Raw genomic sequence first — 15,364 nt, 5'->3', positions numbered from 1 at the left:
TCAAATATACATCCGTTCCTACAAGAATTGGAAGTTGACAGTTGAGCCAAGATATGGCTTCCAACAAGAGTCCCATTAAACTTACTTCATCAGCCACTCAACAATCTTCTTCTGTGTCCTGAGGTTCGGCAATGTGTACTTCTCTTCTCCATCCTCAAAGTATTTCACAGTGGGAAACCCAGTGATGTGAAATCTCTCAGCCAGCCCTCTGTGCACAGTGGCATCAACTGCTGCCAATGCTCCATGAACCTGGAGGGGGGGGGGGCAACAAACCTTACTCTTAGCAAAACATTGAGACATTCCATAATTGCCAAACAGTCCTACAGCATTGTTTCTGTCGTAAAATACTAAAGCAATGACATTCACAATACATACAAACGCATATGTACTTTGATCCTTAATCCAAGAGAATGTAACTGCAATAACAAAGTTGAATTTGCTGAATATGGAGCAACTATAACACCTCAGTTCACAGGTCATCTCAAAACAAGTAGATAGCACCATCCTCTTACACCTAGCTGAGCATGTGTGGAAGCAAGTAGTAAGAAATCGGGTTATTGGCTGAGGAGGGTGGAAGCCATAACCACACTCCTAGTCAGGGTGAACCAAACAAAGTCACTAAATTAACCAGAGCTTAACCCTCTGGTACAGCCTGGGACAAAACCAACCATCCTTATCTTAAAGGCAATTTGCACGGTATATATGCAACACACAAGCAGTAACAAAGTAAAAACACAACACAAGAAAAATCCCAAAACCAATTTAGGAAATAGAGTATATTTTAATTGGTGAAATGATACCAGAATAACCAAAATCCAATCAGTAGAACTGGAGATATGCAATTTAATTATTCTTCTTCTGTATAAAAACAGCACCTACATGCACAAAGCACTATTCGTGGTCATCTGATCTGAGTAGACTGGAAGAAAGTCACAAGTTTAGGCTTACCTCGATGGAATCTTCGTAGGTCGCGTACAAGGACCAGGTTAGTCCAGCTGAAAAGTTACATTCTAAGCCCGACGTGAAGAGTTCTGTTCATATTGGAAGAGGCTGCGTCATTGGAGGACTGTCGTTGCTGTAGGTCTGGCTTTGACGATTGCCGTGGACCGTTACTGTAGGCGTGAAGAGCTGGTCTCACCTCAGCTTCTCATTGGCGATTGCCAGGGGTGACAGAGTTTCACTGCCAACAGACCATTTCACGGTCAGCTGGGCAGTTGCAGGGAGAACTCTTAAGTTTGTTGTGTCCCTATAGCACACACAGGAGGCCAGCCAACTGAGTTTTGGAGCCACTCTGTGTAGCCAGGAAAGGCAAGCAGGTCCAATCCTCCTTCTTAGACAGCATTGGGGGTCCTCTGGCAACAGGGCTTTCCCCATTCTGTAACTTCCATAGGTCCAGGAAAGTTCTGATGATATTTATACCAGATTCCAGACTTTGTGTGGGAGGAGGCTCCCATCCTACCCCCACATCTGGTCCTGGAAAGGTATTCCCCTGTCAAGGTTCCAAACTGCCTGGGAGTGACAAAGGGCAGGGCTTGCCTGGTTTCAGATTCCTCTGTGTGTACAGGAGGCAAAGCCATTTGAAGGGTCAGTGGGGCTAGGTACAGCCCCTTCGCCAGGATCGCGCATTCTGCCCACACCTAACCACCCATTTGGGATACTGTCTGGAAGCAATACACAAACATCACTAACAGAACAATTCGCAGTCATGGACCCCGGATACAGAGAAGATACAAATGATAAAGGCAACAAAATGACAACTTTGTAGAAGTGTCATTTTCAGAATTGTAGCTTAAGATTCGACTTCACCATTAAAGAGGATTTTAAATTACAATTCAAGTGGAAACAGCTTATCTCTGCTCCCAATCTGGAGGTAGCGCTTATAAAACACAATAAGGTACCATAGTGTTAACGAGTTTAGGGGTGTTTCACTATCAGGACATGAACAACTTAAATATACATGTTCTGCCTTTTAAATACAATGTACTGGCCTGGGGATTCCATCCATAGTCACTTAATTTCAAGCAGAGCAGCTTTGATTCCTGGTCGAATGGTCTAGACCCGAATTGGAGAAGGCTGGGCTGTTTATGGCAAGGCCCCTGGCAGGTACCTCTTTGTGGAAAATCCCCTTTTTGGGTAAAATGAACTGCATGCCTGGTTTATATTCCTTGGCAGTGGCGGCTCCTATGCTCAGGGTTTGGGACTCAGTGGGGGTATCGATGAGGCTAACGACGCAGCCATCTCCACTGACTCCTATCGTGGGGAACTTGGCTTTTACACCAGGGATGGAGCAACAGGAATTCAGGGCCTGGCAACAGGAGGGGTGCAGATCCATAGGACATCTTTTAGATGTTAACGGGCCCATCCCGTTTAGCTCACTGAGGAGGGAAGGGTTACTACCGGAAACCGGGAGATTCCTATATGCCCAAGTCAGGCACTGGGGTCTAGGCAGTGGAACTAGAGAAGCAGCACAAAGGCATCGCACTACATACGAGAAGTGGCTCCTTAGTAGGACCTCGGACAAATGTTTAGTGTTGGACCTTTATAAAATGCTTCTAGGCCCTGGGCTAGTGGGGAAAGTCTGCATCTCAACAGAGATGGGAGAGCTGGGCAGGGAACTAACCCCCAAAAGAGTGGGGAGATATTTACCACAGAGCACGGCGTACAACACTTAATACAGCAAGTGCCGAAACGGTGGTGAAAATAGCCACGTACTGGTACTTGACTCCAGCCCGCCTCCATCAAATTGATCCTTCTAGGGACGGTAAATGCTGGAGGTGTCTCACAGGAAGTGGCACACTCACACATATACTGTGGGATTGTACAAAGTTGGCACGGTTCTGGAAGGAGGTACTTACAGACATTGACACATACTTCTACACGCAACTTCCTAGATTTCCCTCCCACATGGTGCTAGGACTTCTGGATCCACTCACGTACCCACTTCAAACCCGACGAGGTTGGCACATTACATTAGCACTCCGAATGGCGCATTAAGCAATCCTAGCATGCTGGGGCACTGATAGACTACCACACAGGTCAGACTAGCTGCACAGGATCCGGGGCCTACTGGGTATGGAACACCTGTCCTCGGCTCTGAGTCCAGGGGATGATCACATGCCCCGATATCTTAGAGTGTTGAGGCTGAAGAGAATTCCCCAGTCCGAACCCACCCACAGTGAAGCAACAGCAGCAGAAGATACTTAAATCTTTCTTGAACCCGAAGCAAGCAGGCACCCAGGGGAGGGTGGGGGGGGGGAGTCAGAGCAGGTGGGAGTTCTTTACTTTCCATAAGTTCATTTGGATATTTGAAATATTGCAATGCGCCTGACAAGGGGGAATGTTGACACCGAGTCAGGGATATATTTACATGCCTTTAAGCTAATTAAACAATTAAAACATAAATACAATGTAACCTGCCCTATGAGCCTTTAGGGCCTACCTTAGGGGTTATTTATATGTAACAAAAAGGAAGGTTTAGGACTGGCAAAAGGTTTATTTTGCCAGGTCGAAATGACAGTTTAGAACTGCACTTCAAGCTGCAGTGGCAGGACTGAGACATATTTTAAAAGTCTACTTAGTGGGTGGCACAATGAGTGCTGCATGCCCACTAGTAGCAGTTACTTTACAGGCCCTGAGTACATGTAACACCATTTACTGGGGACATGCAAGTTAATTAAACATGCCAATTAGGTGCAGTCCAATTTTACAACGTTGGGGGAAGAAGGGTAAGAGTGCACAGAGCCCCAGTGCCAACAAAAACAGGGTCAGTAACAGAAGGCAAAATAACAGAAGGCAAAAATCAGGGGGTTACCCCGCAAAAAAGGGTCAGGTCCAATGCAAGTGATTTGTGTGAATATTTTCAGCTAAAATGAGTTTGGCCAAATCTAGCAGCAGCAATCTGCAGGCAGGAAGGAGAGAGAGGGGGGTGTGGGAGGAGAGAGTGATGTAAAGGGGCAGAGGTAGAGAGCCTCTGAGTGCCTGCAATGCTGAGTTTTGACCGATTAGGAGGGTAGGTGGAGGGATGGAGTGAGAGAGGGGAGAATGTGATATGGAGGCAGGTGCACCCAGGATGACTGAGAAGGCAGGATTAGGCAAAGCAAGAGGCTGGGAGAGGGAAATAGAGTCAGACAGGGAAAGGAGCAGGACATGTAATCACATTAAGTGCTTAAGAAGAAATGCCAGGGGAATTTGCATAAAGAAAAACACTTCCCTGACGCCAAAAATGGAAGCATAGACAAAGCAATCAAAAACAGGCTAAAACCTAAATGTTCCTGGGGCACAACAAACAGAAGAATAGGGAGAAAAGCCCTTGTATCAAAAGCTGGGAATGGAAATAGGTAAATGAAGCTATCCAACAATGAGCAAGTGGGTAGACCCAAAGTCCATACCAAGCACACGTCAAAGTATCGGTTACAATGCTCTTTGTAGCGAGATTGCAAAAATTGACCTCAAGCCCGTGTCTCCTTTCTTACATTTTTATATCAGGTATATTAAAACAGGTACAATTTCGTCAACACACAATAACCCTTATTACAAGCGAGCTAAGAACTACTTTGATATCCACAATATCCTGACCATCATTTAAGTGTTTCCAAAATGTGTCAAAGAATGGTGCTAGTGCTATCATTATTTCTGTGTCATTTATCGCTAGGCTAGAGATTTCAGCTAACAGAGGCAATATTTCATGTGAAACAGCTATACATTCAGCCTTTTTTTATTAAGCCTGTGTCATACAGCATATGAACAAGCAACCCAATAAAAATGTTTCTAACCAACTCCCAATCCTGAATGCCATGACTGCATCTATCAACAATAATATTACTATACAGAAGACAAGAGGAAACATAACATACACTATGAAAGGAGGGAGAGTGTGACTCATCAGGCACACCCTATGGGGAAAGGCTGTGTAATAAAACTGCCCTTTTCAGGGTAGTATGGTTTCAGTGGGTGTAGGAGGGCCAAAGTTACGATATCAATGGAATATACAGTTCTGGAGCACAAAGAATTATGAGACACTCATTGCTACATAGTAAATGTTATACATTCACCTTTTTTCCCTCACTCTTTACCCAGGTTAAAACTATGACTTCCTTCACCTGGCTAAAAAGAAGCAAGTTACTTTAATACTAGATCCTCATTTAACTAGGTGGCAGACTGTTGGACTGGGCCCTTTTTGCAGGGTCATCTCAGAACTTTGTGCCTTCCTCCTGTATTGTTTCTGACCTGTTTTTGTTGGTTTTGTGACTGACTCTGGGCACTTTACCACTATTGATCAGTGTTAAAGTGCATATGTTCTCTGTGTAAATTGTTATTATGGATTAGTGATTCCATGATTGGCATATCTGATTTACTTGTCAAACCCTAGTATAGTGCACTGTGTGTGCCCAGGGCCTGTAAATCAAATGCTGCTAGTGGGCTGCAGCACTGATTGTGCCACCAACAGAAGCAGCCTGTAAAATGTAACTCTGGCCTGCCATTGCAGAGCCTGTGTGCAGCCTGGGACTGCCATGTGAACTTGACAAGTGCACACACTTGCCTGTCCCTAAACCTTCCCTTTTCTACATGTTAGTCACCCCTAAGGTAGGCCCAACGTGCCCCTGTAGGCAGGGTGCATTGTATGTGAAAGGTAAAGCATGCCCTGATGTGTGTGGCATGTCCTGATAGTGAATTACTGCTAATTTCTTTTTTCACTATTGCAAGGCTACCTGTTCCCATAGGACTGAATAGGAAGTAGGCAAAGCACCAGTAAATGTTGATATGAAGACAAGTTGTATGTTGTAATGGATGTGAACCAACCATAATAAAATATGATTTTAAAAAAAGGGACAGAATAGGGAGTTTGTTTATAACATCTTATAAACATAACTGGCCCTGGGAACAAGGTAGAAAAATAAAGTTTAAGTATGCCCGAACTCAGAATGTTAAAGCGCATCTTTTTGTGAGGGTGATTTTTTCATTCTATGTTTGAAAGTACCACTTTTAGAAAGTAGGTATTTTCTTGCCTAACAATCCAGTGTGCCTCTGCAAGGTTTGTGTATTGCATGTCTGGCTTTTGGATGACAGGGGCTGGAGATGGGCTGTGGCTCCAGAAGTCTGATGAGTCCGGGCTGGGCTGAATGGACCTGGGCTGCATTTAGAGTAGGGGGAGGAGATTTCCTTTTCACCTGAATGGGCCTGGCCTTCAACAATGCTGTCTCCGCCTCCTGCCAGGAAGCTGCACCAGTGAGGACAGAACTGGTTTTGGATGGGTACAGACACACTCTGCCTTCAGAGAACAAAGGATTTGTCTGTATAAAAAGTGGGGCCCAGACTTTTAGATCACATGTGGGAAATCAAGAAGAACCTTTGCCAAGGAGAAGAGCCGGATAAGCTGAGGAGGAATACTGCCCCTGTGCTGTTTGCTGTCTGGGGTTGGCCTGCAGTGGCTGCTTGCTGTCAAGGAAAGGAGAAAAGGACTTTGCTGTTTGCTTTGTCATCTTGAGGAAGATCTCCAAGGGCTTGAAACAAACTGACCTTGCCTCCTGTTCTGAAGTCTCAGGGACACAAAGACTTCCTCCCTTCTGTCTCTCTGCAACTGCAACTGAAACTGAAATTGCAACACTGACACCAGTGAGTGACACCGTAACCTGCCGCATCGACTCTGAAGCTGTCATCAAGGCTGCTGCCTGCCGCTGTCATATGCATATATGCACCCTGAAAGAGCGCCGGTATAAGCAATTATGCTCGCAAAGACTACAATTCCCAGAATCCTTGGCGTCGTGGGCGGAGAATAAAAGGAGGAAGTTGACAACGCTGGACGTCGGATATTCTGGTTCCGGACCGGGAGAGGTGTGTTTCGTGTCTTGGAGTTCCTGTTTTGCACCTGGAGTTTATTTGCCGTTAGCTCATCACAGCCTCGTGGTTTGTTGCAGAGGCGGAGTCTTTCTTCGGACGACTCATTCATGTGAGGCGGTGTTCTTTGCTGTTGGATAGTTCTGTGATCCTGCACGCTTGCTTAGTGTGCGCGGGTGCAGGGAAGAGACAGAGAACGATATTCCGTCGCACCTTGTGAAGGTAACAAGGTGCTTCCTTTGTTTCGCTTTCTTGAACTAATCATCAGCGCCCCTGTTGGCTGAGCCTTCTTTCACCGGCTCGTGCAGGGTGCGCTAAGTGTCTTCCGTCATTTGTTTCCCTTGGCGTCCCCGTTGGCAGAGCCTTCTTGCACCGGCTCATGCGGGGAACGCCTCGTTTGGTTTCTTTCCATTTTGCGCCCCTGTTGGCTGAGCCTTCTTGCACCGGCTCGTGCAGGGTGCGCTCCGTTTCTTTGTTCCTTACTTACGGTGCCCCTGTTGGCAGAGCCTTCTTGCACCGGCTCATGCAGGGTGCACCACGCTACTGTTTATACAGATTTGAGCCAACATATCAGGTACTGTAGCCTTTACTTTACTTTGGGTGACGTAACCCGTTAAATTCATCATTTGTTTTCGTTACGTGGTACTGTTGTGTTTGGTCAGTGCAACTAGGATATGGAACCTTAATTGACTCCATCAGAGTAGCATGGTAGGTACTGAGTAAATCCTCATACATGCTTGTCAGGATAGTGTTACCCCGATTTAAACCCCCCATATGATTGTGTATTACAGGTGGTGTTATCTATGTTTCAAACCTGTTTCTCGGACCAGATAGAGGGGAAAGAGAAGTATCTACAGGGCCTATTCTTAGTTAATTTACAGGTATAGGGCACATTGATTCCTTGAGCATTGTTGTGTTGTATACATCAAGAATTGAGACAATCACTCTTTTCTCTTTTCTTGTCATTACAGTTCTCCCTCCCTGCTGTTCCCATCCTTCCCTTCCGGTTTATTATTTTGTTCTCTTGCCCTCACTTGATCCTTCTTGGGCCCAGGCTATAATAGCTTTCTGGGTTCGGATAGATCAGGAGGTGGCCTTATTACATCAGCCGGCTGATCCCGAGGACTTGGAGGTTAACAGCCGCGGACACCGCTCGTGACGGCCACAACGCACCATCCCGACTCGCACCACAGTCCCGACTTCAGTATGCCAGTGCTTCATCAACGTGGAGCCGAACTTCGACATGGGTGACTCCCTAATCCATCAACATCGTACCGTCGTAAAGAACTGCCGCCTGGCCTCCATTTGTGGTGACGTCACCTCTCCGACACAGTAAGGAACCGATATCTCACCTCTCCTGCTCTGCAGTAAGGAACAGAGGCATCACCTCCCCTGGGGTCGTAAGGAACCAACACTGCAAGCGCCAACGAAGCATCACCTCCCCGACGACGTGCACAGTCTTTGCTTTCATCAATTCCAAGGTACTGTTCTTTGTGGGTCTGCTTGACTCCGGGCCCGATGCCGCGCCCCTTGCAGTTGGCGCAGTTCTTTGGGATTTTCATCTGTCACGTCATCGTAATAACTCCAGGCAGAGTTATTTGTTGCTACAAGCTTTATTTGAGTGAATAACCTATTTCTGAAGATACCTTGATACCTGTATTGTGGATATTTGTCGTTTGGTCTTGTTTTGGTTTAGATAAAGAATACTCATTTTTCTAAACTGGTGTCCATTTGTAGTGTTTTCACTGTATTACTGTATGTGCTCACAAATGCTTTACACGCTACTTCAGAGATAAGCCTGTCTGCTCGTGCCAAGCTACCAATGTGGTGAGCAGGGGTTATTTTAGAACTGTATCCCCCTTACCCTGACTACAAGCAAAGACCCCTATTTGGACAAAGGTACCTACCTCTGCCAATTAGCAACCTCCATTTCTAACACAGACCAACCCTTGCTCTTTAAAATCAAGCAGGAGCCTTACCCTCTCCCCAAATTCACACGGTGTAGTGAGGGCAGACCTCTGCTTGCGCTCATTGTTGCGGTAGCATAAGCTTATTAGAAGTTTAAACGCAATTTTGCCGCTTTTGCACACAACACCGCAGGTAGCTGTTATTGCCAGTTTTGAATTTGTGAATATCTTCACATGAGAAGGGCTTGTTTTCAACATCCCTAGACTTACACCGCGGCCTTAGTCTGCACAGTGAGTGGTGAAGCCTCCAAGGTTATCATAACAATGTTTAGCTGCTTTCGGGCCGATCGGCTCACACTTGGCCACAACATACACGCAGCTGCAGTTAACTGGAATTCTGGCGCCTTTAATATGGCCCTGCATACATGATTTTACACACTTGGAAGAATTCCGTTTCCAGAGAGACAGAGAGCTTTTGCAGATCCTGATGTGATACACTCCTGCTGATCCTAGAGGTATGGGGTCCCCCACAAAAGCCTAAGATATCTTCTGCATTTTATAAAACATAGTTCCTAGCTAGGGGAGTGGCATACAAGGCACTATAGGACCTGTTCCCACCATCATTATAACATGATTTCCCTTTTGTGTTTTATGGAATTGTAACAATGCTGCTTGTATTATTTTTATTCATATGCCTGCTTATGCTCGTAAAAATACTGCATCTTAGAGCACGACGTAAAAAATAAACATTTTAAACTTTACAGTGTCTCTTTTATACCCATTTTGTGGACTGGTATGAGAATAACAAACAAACAGAGTGTTCTTTATTCCCACCATTCCGGAGTATAACCTAAGTTGCATGTTCTGGGTTGTCTAATCATTGGTTCCTTTGATATAGGACAAAGAGCTAATGTGACACTGATGCTAGTCGGTTAGGGTTTCTAGGTACTGAGGTGAGTTTTTTGGTCCATCACAATTCACTGAGATCCTGGGTCTCTGTGCACAGTTCTGTGTCTGAGCAGAATCCCTGCAACAAGGGCACCAGTTCAGAAATAAAGGGATCTTCTTGTATTTTATCTCCAAGGTTGCTAGTTTATGGATAACTTGTGGTTTGGTTTCATTAATGAAACTCTGATTCTACTGCAGCGTAGAAACTGTGAGTAATCAAATTGAGCTGAGATGGCATGAGGCAAGAGGCATGTGAACATTCTTTGCAGATGGCAGGCGCTTAGGCAGAAGAGATGAGGATTCTTCAGTGAATGGAAGGGACAGGCAAGCATGTAAATCTGGAGAAGATTCTTTGGTGGAGAAATTTAGTTTTGGGAATTTTACCGAACCTGAAAAGATGAGACGCGCGAGCGTGCGATACAAAATGGCCGCCTCCCGGTGAGCTCCGGCGCTTTCTCGCCCGTTTTTATGACGATTTTCTGTCAAAATTGTGAAATAAATGAGGTTGCTGCATTGATAAAGAAGGTACCTGTGGAGTGCTGTGGTGTTCTGCACTTCTGACCGGCGAAAGTGGTGTTTTTCTCCTCCAGCCTGCTTCCAGCTTTGCGTTCAGCTACAGCCAGGCTTGTTAGTCAGGGGGGCGGAGTATTCATTCAGGAAAGGGCCTGGCTTGTGCCTAGCCACTCCCTCAGCCCATTTAAGCTGCTGTACCAGCCATATTAAGGATTTCTTCACTGCTACCTTTATATTTCCATCCATTCTTTCTATTTTTTTACGAATTTTGCTTCTTACTATAAGAAAATGGATAATATAAATACTATTCATAATAAAAGGCGACAGCAGATCTCGCCTCCGCCAATTAAATCTAAAGTGGTGGAGTCATCAGAACCTTCATTATCATTAATATTAGAGGAAATTCAAGCTCTTCGTATCAACACAGATTCTATTGCCTCGGAGATTAAAAATGTCCAAAACAAAATGGCGAGTTTGTCAATGAAAATCTCTGATAACTCAATTAAAATACAAGACACTAAGACTAAGCTAGAATCTTTTACCCTACTTGTAGCGAAAATTACATCTATGATTACGAGACTTTTAGAAATCGAAAATCGCAACAGACAATGTAATCCACGCATTTTTAATTTGCCTGAGGATGTTGAGGGTACAACTGCAGATTATATTTGGAAAATCTGATTTCTGGCCTTCTAAACATTCATTTCCAGAAAAATGTTAGATTGACAAGGCCCACAGGATTCCTTTCCATCACAATCCTCAACACACTAAACCTTGACAAATGATATTCAAAGTTCTCCGACATCACCACCTGGTTTGGATTCGAAAAGCAGCACGAGAAATCCCTTCTTTGATGGTCAATGGGAATAAAATATTTATTCATCAAGACTTTGCTAAGGAGACAGTTACAATTTGCAAAGAATTCACTGCTCTTCGTCCATACCTAGGAAGTCTTGGTTTCAAATATGGACATTTTGATCCTTCAACAATGCGTATCTGGAAAGACAATCTTTCAAAATCTTTTCATCGTCCTGATGAATTAAGACAATTTTTGGATCAGCATTCACAGCACTCCATGGATACTCATGACTAATACTTGATTTCAGCTAACTATGTATTTCCTCACAAATTAATGTCCTATTCTTATATAGGTCTCCAACGGTTCTGGTCATGCTTGTAAAACGTGTGTGCGTTTCATTCTTGATATTTATGTACTTTATTTGTCGTTTTTTCCTTGTTTTAATTTCTTCCTGTCTTTTTACTAGTTCTGGAGCTACTACTTTTTATATTATTTCCCTATATCTTCTTTTCCTATTCTTCATTACTTTTTCTATCTATTTTCATTATGGCTAATGTTCACAATATTAAAGTTGTCTCATTAAATGTTAAAGGATTGCGTCATCCAGTTAAGCATACAAAAATGTTAGATTATTTAGGTAGTTGTAAGGCTGATATTGGTTTTGTTCAAGAGACTCATATAGATGACATCTTAAATTATATGAAGAAAAATGGGTGGATACTATTGTTTCTTCGCCTGCTAATGGCAAAAAAAATGGAGTGACTATTTTGTTGCAAAAAAACTACATTGCCAAGTTATGAGTGAAACTTCGGATGCTGATGAATGAATGAATGAATGAATGAAAGGATTCTTCTAAAGCGCAACTTAGCCCAAGGGCATCAAGGCGCATAAGCAGGTCACGTAAAGTGTAGTAACCAGAGAAGTTCTTACAGATACACTTCAGAGAAAAGCCAGGTTTTCAATGCTTTGCGAAACAGAGCAAGAGAGGGTTGTCTCAGGAGCTCAGGGGGGAGAGAGTTCCATAATCTAGGTGCAACCATGGAAAAAGCTCTACATACCCATTTAGCCTTTACGAACCTAGGTACCTCAAGAAGATTTTTGTTAGAGGAGCGAAGGGATCGGCTAGGAGCGTGTAGATGAATAAGTGACCTGAGACCTCAGCACCTGTACCATAGAAGGCCCCATGGGCAGGACAAAGAATCTTAAAAGAAAACCTAGACTGAATAAGAAGCCAGTGTAGGCTTCTACGGGCTGCCGAGGCAAGTCTGAGTAGGTTGAGAACCATCTTTGCAGCCGCGTTCTGAACCATCTGGAGGCGATGGATGAGACTCTTATTTATGCCCACATAGAGGGCATTACAGTAGTCCAGTCTTGCGGAAACTAATGCCACAGTGGCCTGTTTCCGGGCATCAGGAGACAGGTAGTGGGCAATTTTTCTAAGAACCCTGATGATACCACAACAGGTGGAGACGGTGCTACTGACCTGGCGGTCAAAAGAGAGTAATCAGCACCCCTAGGTTCTTAGCAAACTGACGGGGGGGAGGCCAGTCCCCGAGAGAGGCCGGCCACCAGTCGTTAGACCAAATATCCTGACTGCTCCCGAAGATCAACACCTCCGTTTTCTCTCTGTTCAGTTTCAGGAAGTTATGTATCATCCACTGAGACACCGCCTCCATGCAGTTCCTAAAATTCAAAGCAGAGTCCTTCACAGGCTGCGTGAGAGAGACCATTATTTGGGTGTCATCAGCATACGACAGTACTTCCAGCCCAAAAGATCTAACTATCCTGGCAAGTGGGGCCACATAGATGTTAAATAATGTAGGGCTCAGCGAGGAGCCCTGGGGGACCCCACAATACACAGGCTTAGGGGCAGAGAGAAACAGGCCCAGCTTCACCCTCTGTTCTCTTTCATTAAGAAAGGAAGACAGGAGGCTCAGGGCAGGACCTCCAACCCCTATATCCCTGAGGCGGGAGACCAGGATAGAAGGAGATAGGGTGTCAAAAGCCGCCGTCAGGTCTAACAGGACCAGGAGAGCAGTATGGCCCTTATCGACCTGGTAGCGGATGTTGTTAACAACTGTCGTAAGGGTGGTCTCCGTACTAGGAGATCTCCTAAAGCCATGCTGGGAGATATCAAGAAGGGCCGAGTCCCCAAGAAAGGAGCTAAGATGTCGATTAAGATGGGATTCCAACATCTTTGCCAGGGCAGGGAGGAGTGAGATAGCGCAGACGTTTTTCAAGACCCCTGGATCTAAAGTGGGCTTCTTGAGAAGGGGTTTAACAACCGCCATCTTCCAAGAAGATGGAAATACTCCCTCCGAGATCGCACGATTCATGACATTCATGAGGGGGAGAGTAACTGCATCCCGGCAGTACTTCAGGACTTTAAGCGGGCAGGGATTCAAAGATGGGAGATATATCATAGTTAACATTAAAGTTCATGATTCAGTCATGATTTTACTTAATGTTTATGGCCCAACTGAGGATGACCCTGTTTTTTGGTCTAATATTACTACAGAGGTTCTGAAGTTGGGTAAAGTTCCTTTAATTGTTGGAGGTGATTTTAATGTTATTGCGGACCCATTATTAGATAGACTATCTAGTACTAAATATTGCCCTCCTAAGGTGTTTCATGCTTTTAAATAATGTATTCAAACCGCTAAGTTGGTTGACATTTGGGGATGGCATTTCCCTACAGAAAAATGATTTACATTCTTTTCCAACCCACATAATTCACATTCTAGGATTGATTATCTATTAGTTTCCATGCAATTAATCCAATCTGTTATAACTCCTAAGATTGGTAATATTGATATTTCAGACCATGCCTTGATTTCTTTTGTTTTGAATTTAAATGAAACTTTTACTAAACAATCTAGATGACGAATGAATACGGTAATTGTTCTTAATGAACATAATAAACCAAAACTATTAAATGCAATTCAAGAGTATTTTTACTCAACCCTGAAGGTTCCACTTCTATGGTCAACAGATGTGACGCTTTTAAAGCTTACATTAGGGGTGTAACTATCTCTATTATGGCCTACGAAAATAAAACTTTTAATGCAAATATCAAAAATTTGGAAAAGCAAATTGCAAAATTTGAGAGACTTTTTATTACGTCCGATGATCCTCAGTATAGAGTTACACTAAAGAAACTCGATATGAATTTAACTCAATCCTTAGTAAAAGAGCTGGCATCCAAATCTCTAATTCTTAAGCTCCCAACAGATCTGGGAAACTTTTAGCTAATTATCTACGTATAAAAAAAATAAGACTCAAATAACTTTAATTCATGGTCCTAATGGCAAAATTTCATTGTCTCACAATGATATCAGTAAAGAATTTTTACTTTAATCTATATAATAAGCCATAATTTCAAGATATCTCTCTACTTGACTCCTTTTTATCTACATGTAACTTACCCAAGATTTCACAATCAAATAAAATTAGACTGAACTTACCCGTTACTACAGATGAAATTTTATCAGCCATAAAATTCCTTAAAACAAATAAATCTCCTGGTCCCGACGGTATCCCAGCTGACTTTTATAAAGAATTTCAGTCCCAACTTCTACCTTATTTATTTAAACTTTTTACGTTTTTTGGTTCTTCAGGTACTATCTCAGGTTCTTTTACTGAGGCTTTAATTGTTGTACTCCCCAAACCAGATAAAGATCCCACTCTTGTTTCAAATTATCGGCCTGTATCTTTAGTTAATCAAGACTGTAAATTATATGCTAAAATACTTGCTTCTAGATTAGCTCCTGTATTGGATTCTATTATACACCCAGATCAATCTGGTTTTATGAAGAATAGATACTCTGCAAATAACACAAGAGCCTTATTACATGTTATAGAACAAAGTGCCACTTTAACTTCACTTATAAATAACAAAAGAGGGAGGGAGAGAAAAGTGGATTCAGTCTCCCCAGGTTTATTTCATAAACAAGATTGGAATCCACTTGGACGGTGGAGGTGATCCCTACTATGGTGGGGAGCACAAAGTATTGTTTAAATACCCCTCACACACCAACAGGCCCCTTGGTGTCATGCTTCATCATCGGGGTCTTCGCACCCCTCTACGGGATGCGGCGTGCTGCGACCAACGACTACGTGGGAGCACTGTATGTGGACTATGTGTGTGGGGTAATGGATGTGAGTGGTGGAGTAGTGAAAGGTGATAGTTAAAAAATACCTGGCACGTGGGGTGAAAAATAGACTTTTATTGAGCCCCGGGCTGGTATTAAAAGGGATGCAGTGATATGTTGTTAGTGTATAATTATGCACATCAACCTCATTAGTGCGTCTACATGGACATGTTTCGGAGTGAAAAACTCCTTCAGGACGGGAATTGCACAGA

At 43.7% G+C, this 15,364-nt stretch overlaps 1 protein-coding gene across 1 annotated transcript in view; it reads right to left on the bottom strand.

Annotated features, from left to right (window-relative positions):
* The window catches only part of PDIA5 (protein disulfide isomerase family A member 5), a 1,081,671-nt gene that overhangs the window by 308,380 nt on the left and 757,927 nt on the right, over positions 1-15,364 (bottom strand). The window contains exon 13 of the mRNA XM_078682031.1: positions 86-249. Within this exon, the coding sequence (XP_078538157.1) occupies positions 86-249 (164 nt within the window). The remainder of the gene's footprint in view (positions 1-85; positions 250-15,364) is intronic.

Source organism: Lissotriton helveticus, chromosome 3_1 (assembly GCF_964261635.1).
Source record: "Lissotriton helveticus chromosome 3_1, aLisHel1.1, whole genome shotgun sequence".
In the NCBI taxonomy this organism is placed as follows: domain Eukaryota; kingdom Metazoa; phylum Chordata; class Amphibia; order Caudata; family Salamandridae; genus Lissotriton; species Lissotriton helveticus.
The sequence above is the reverse complement of the archived record's forward strand: the minus strand, read 5'-3'. Positions and strand labels throughout refer to the sequence as shown.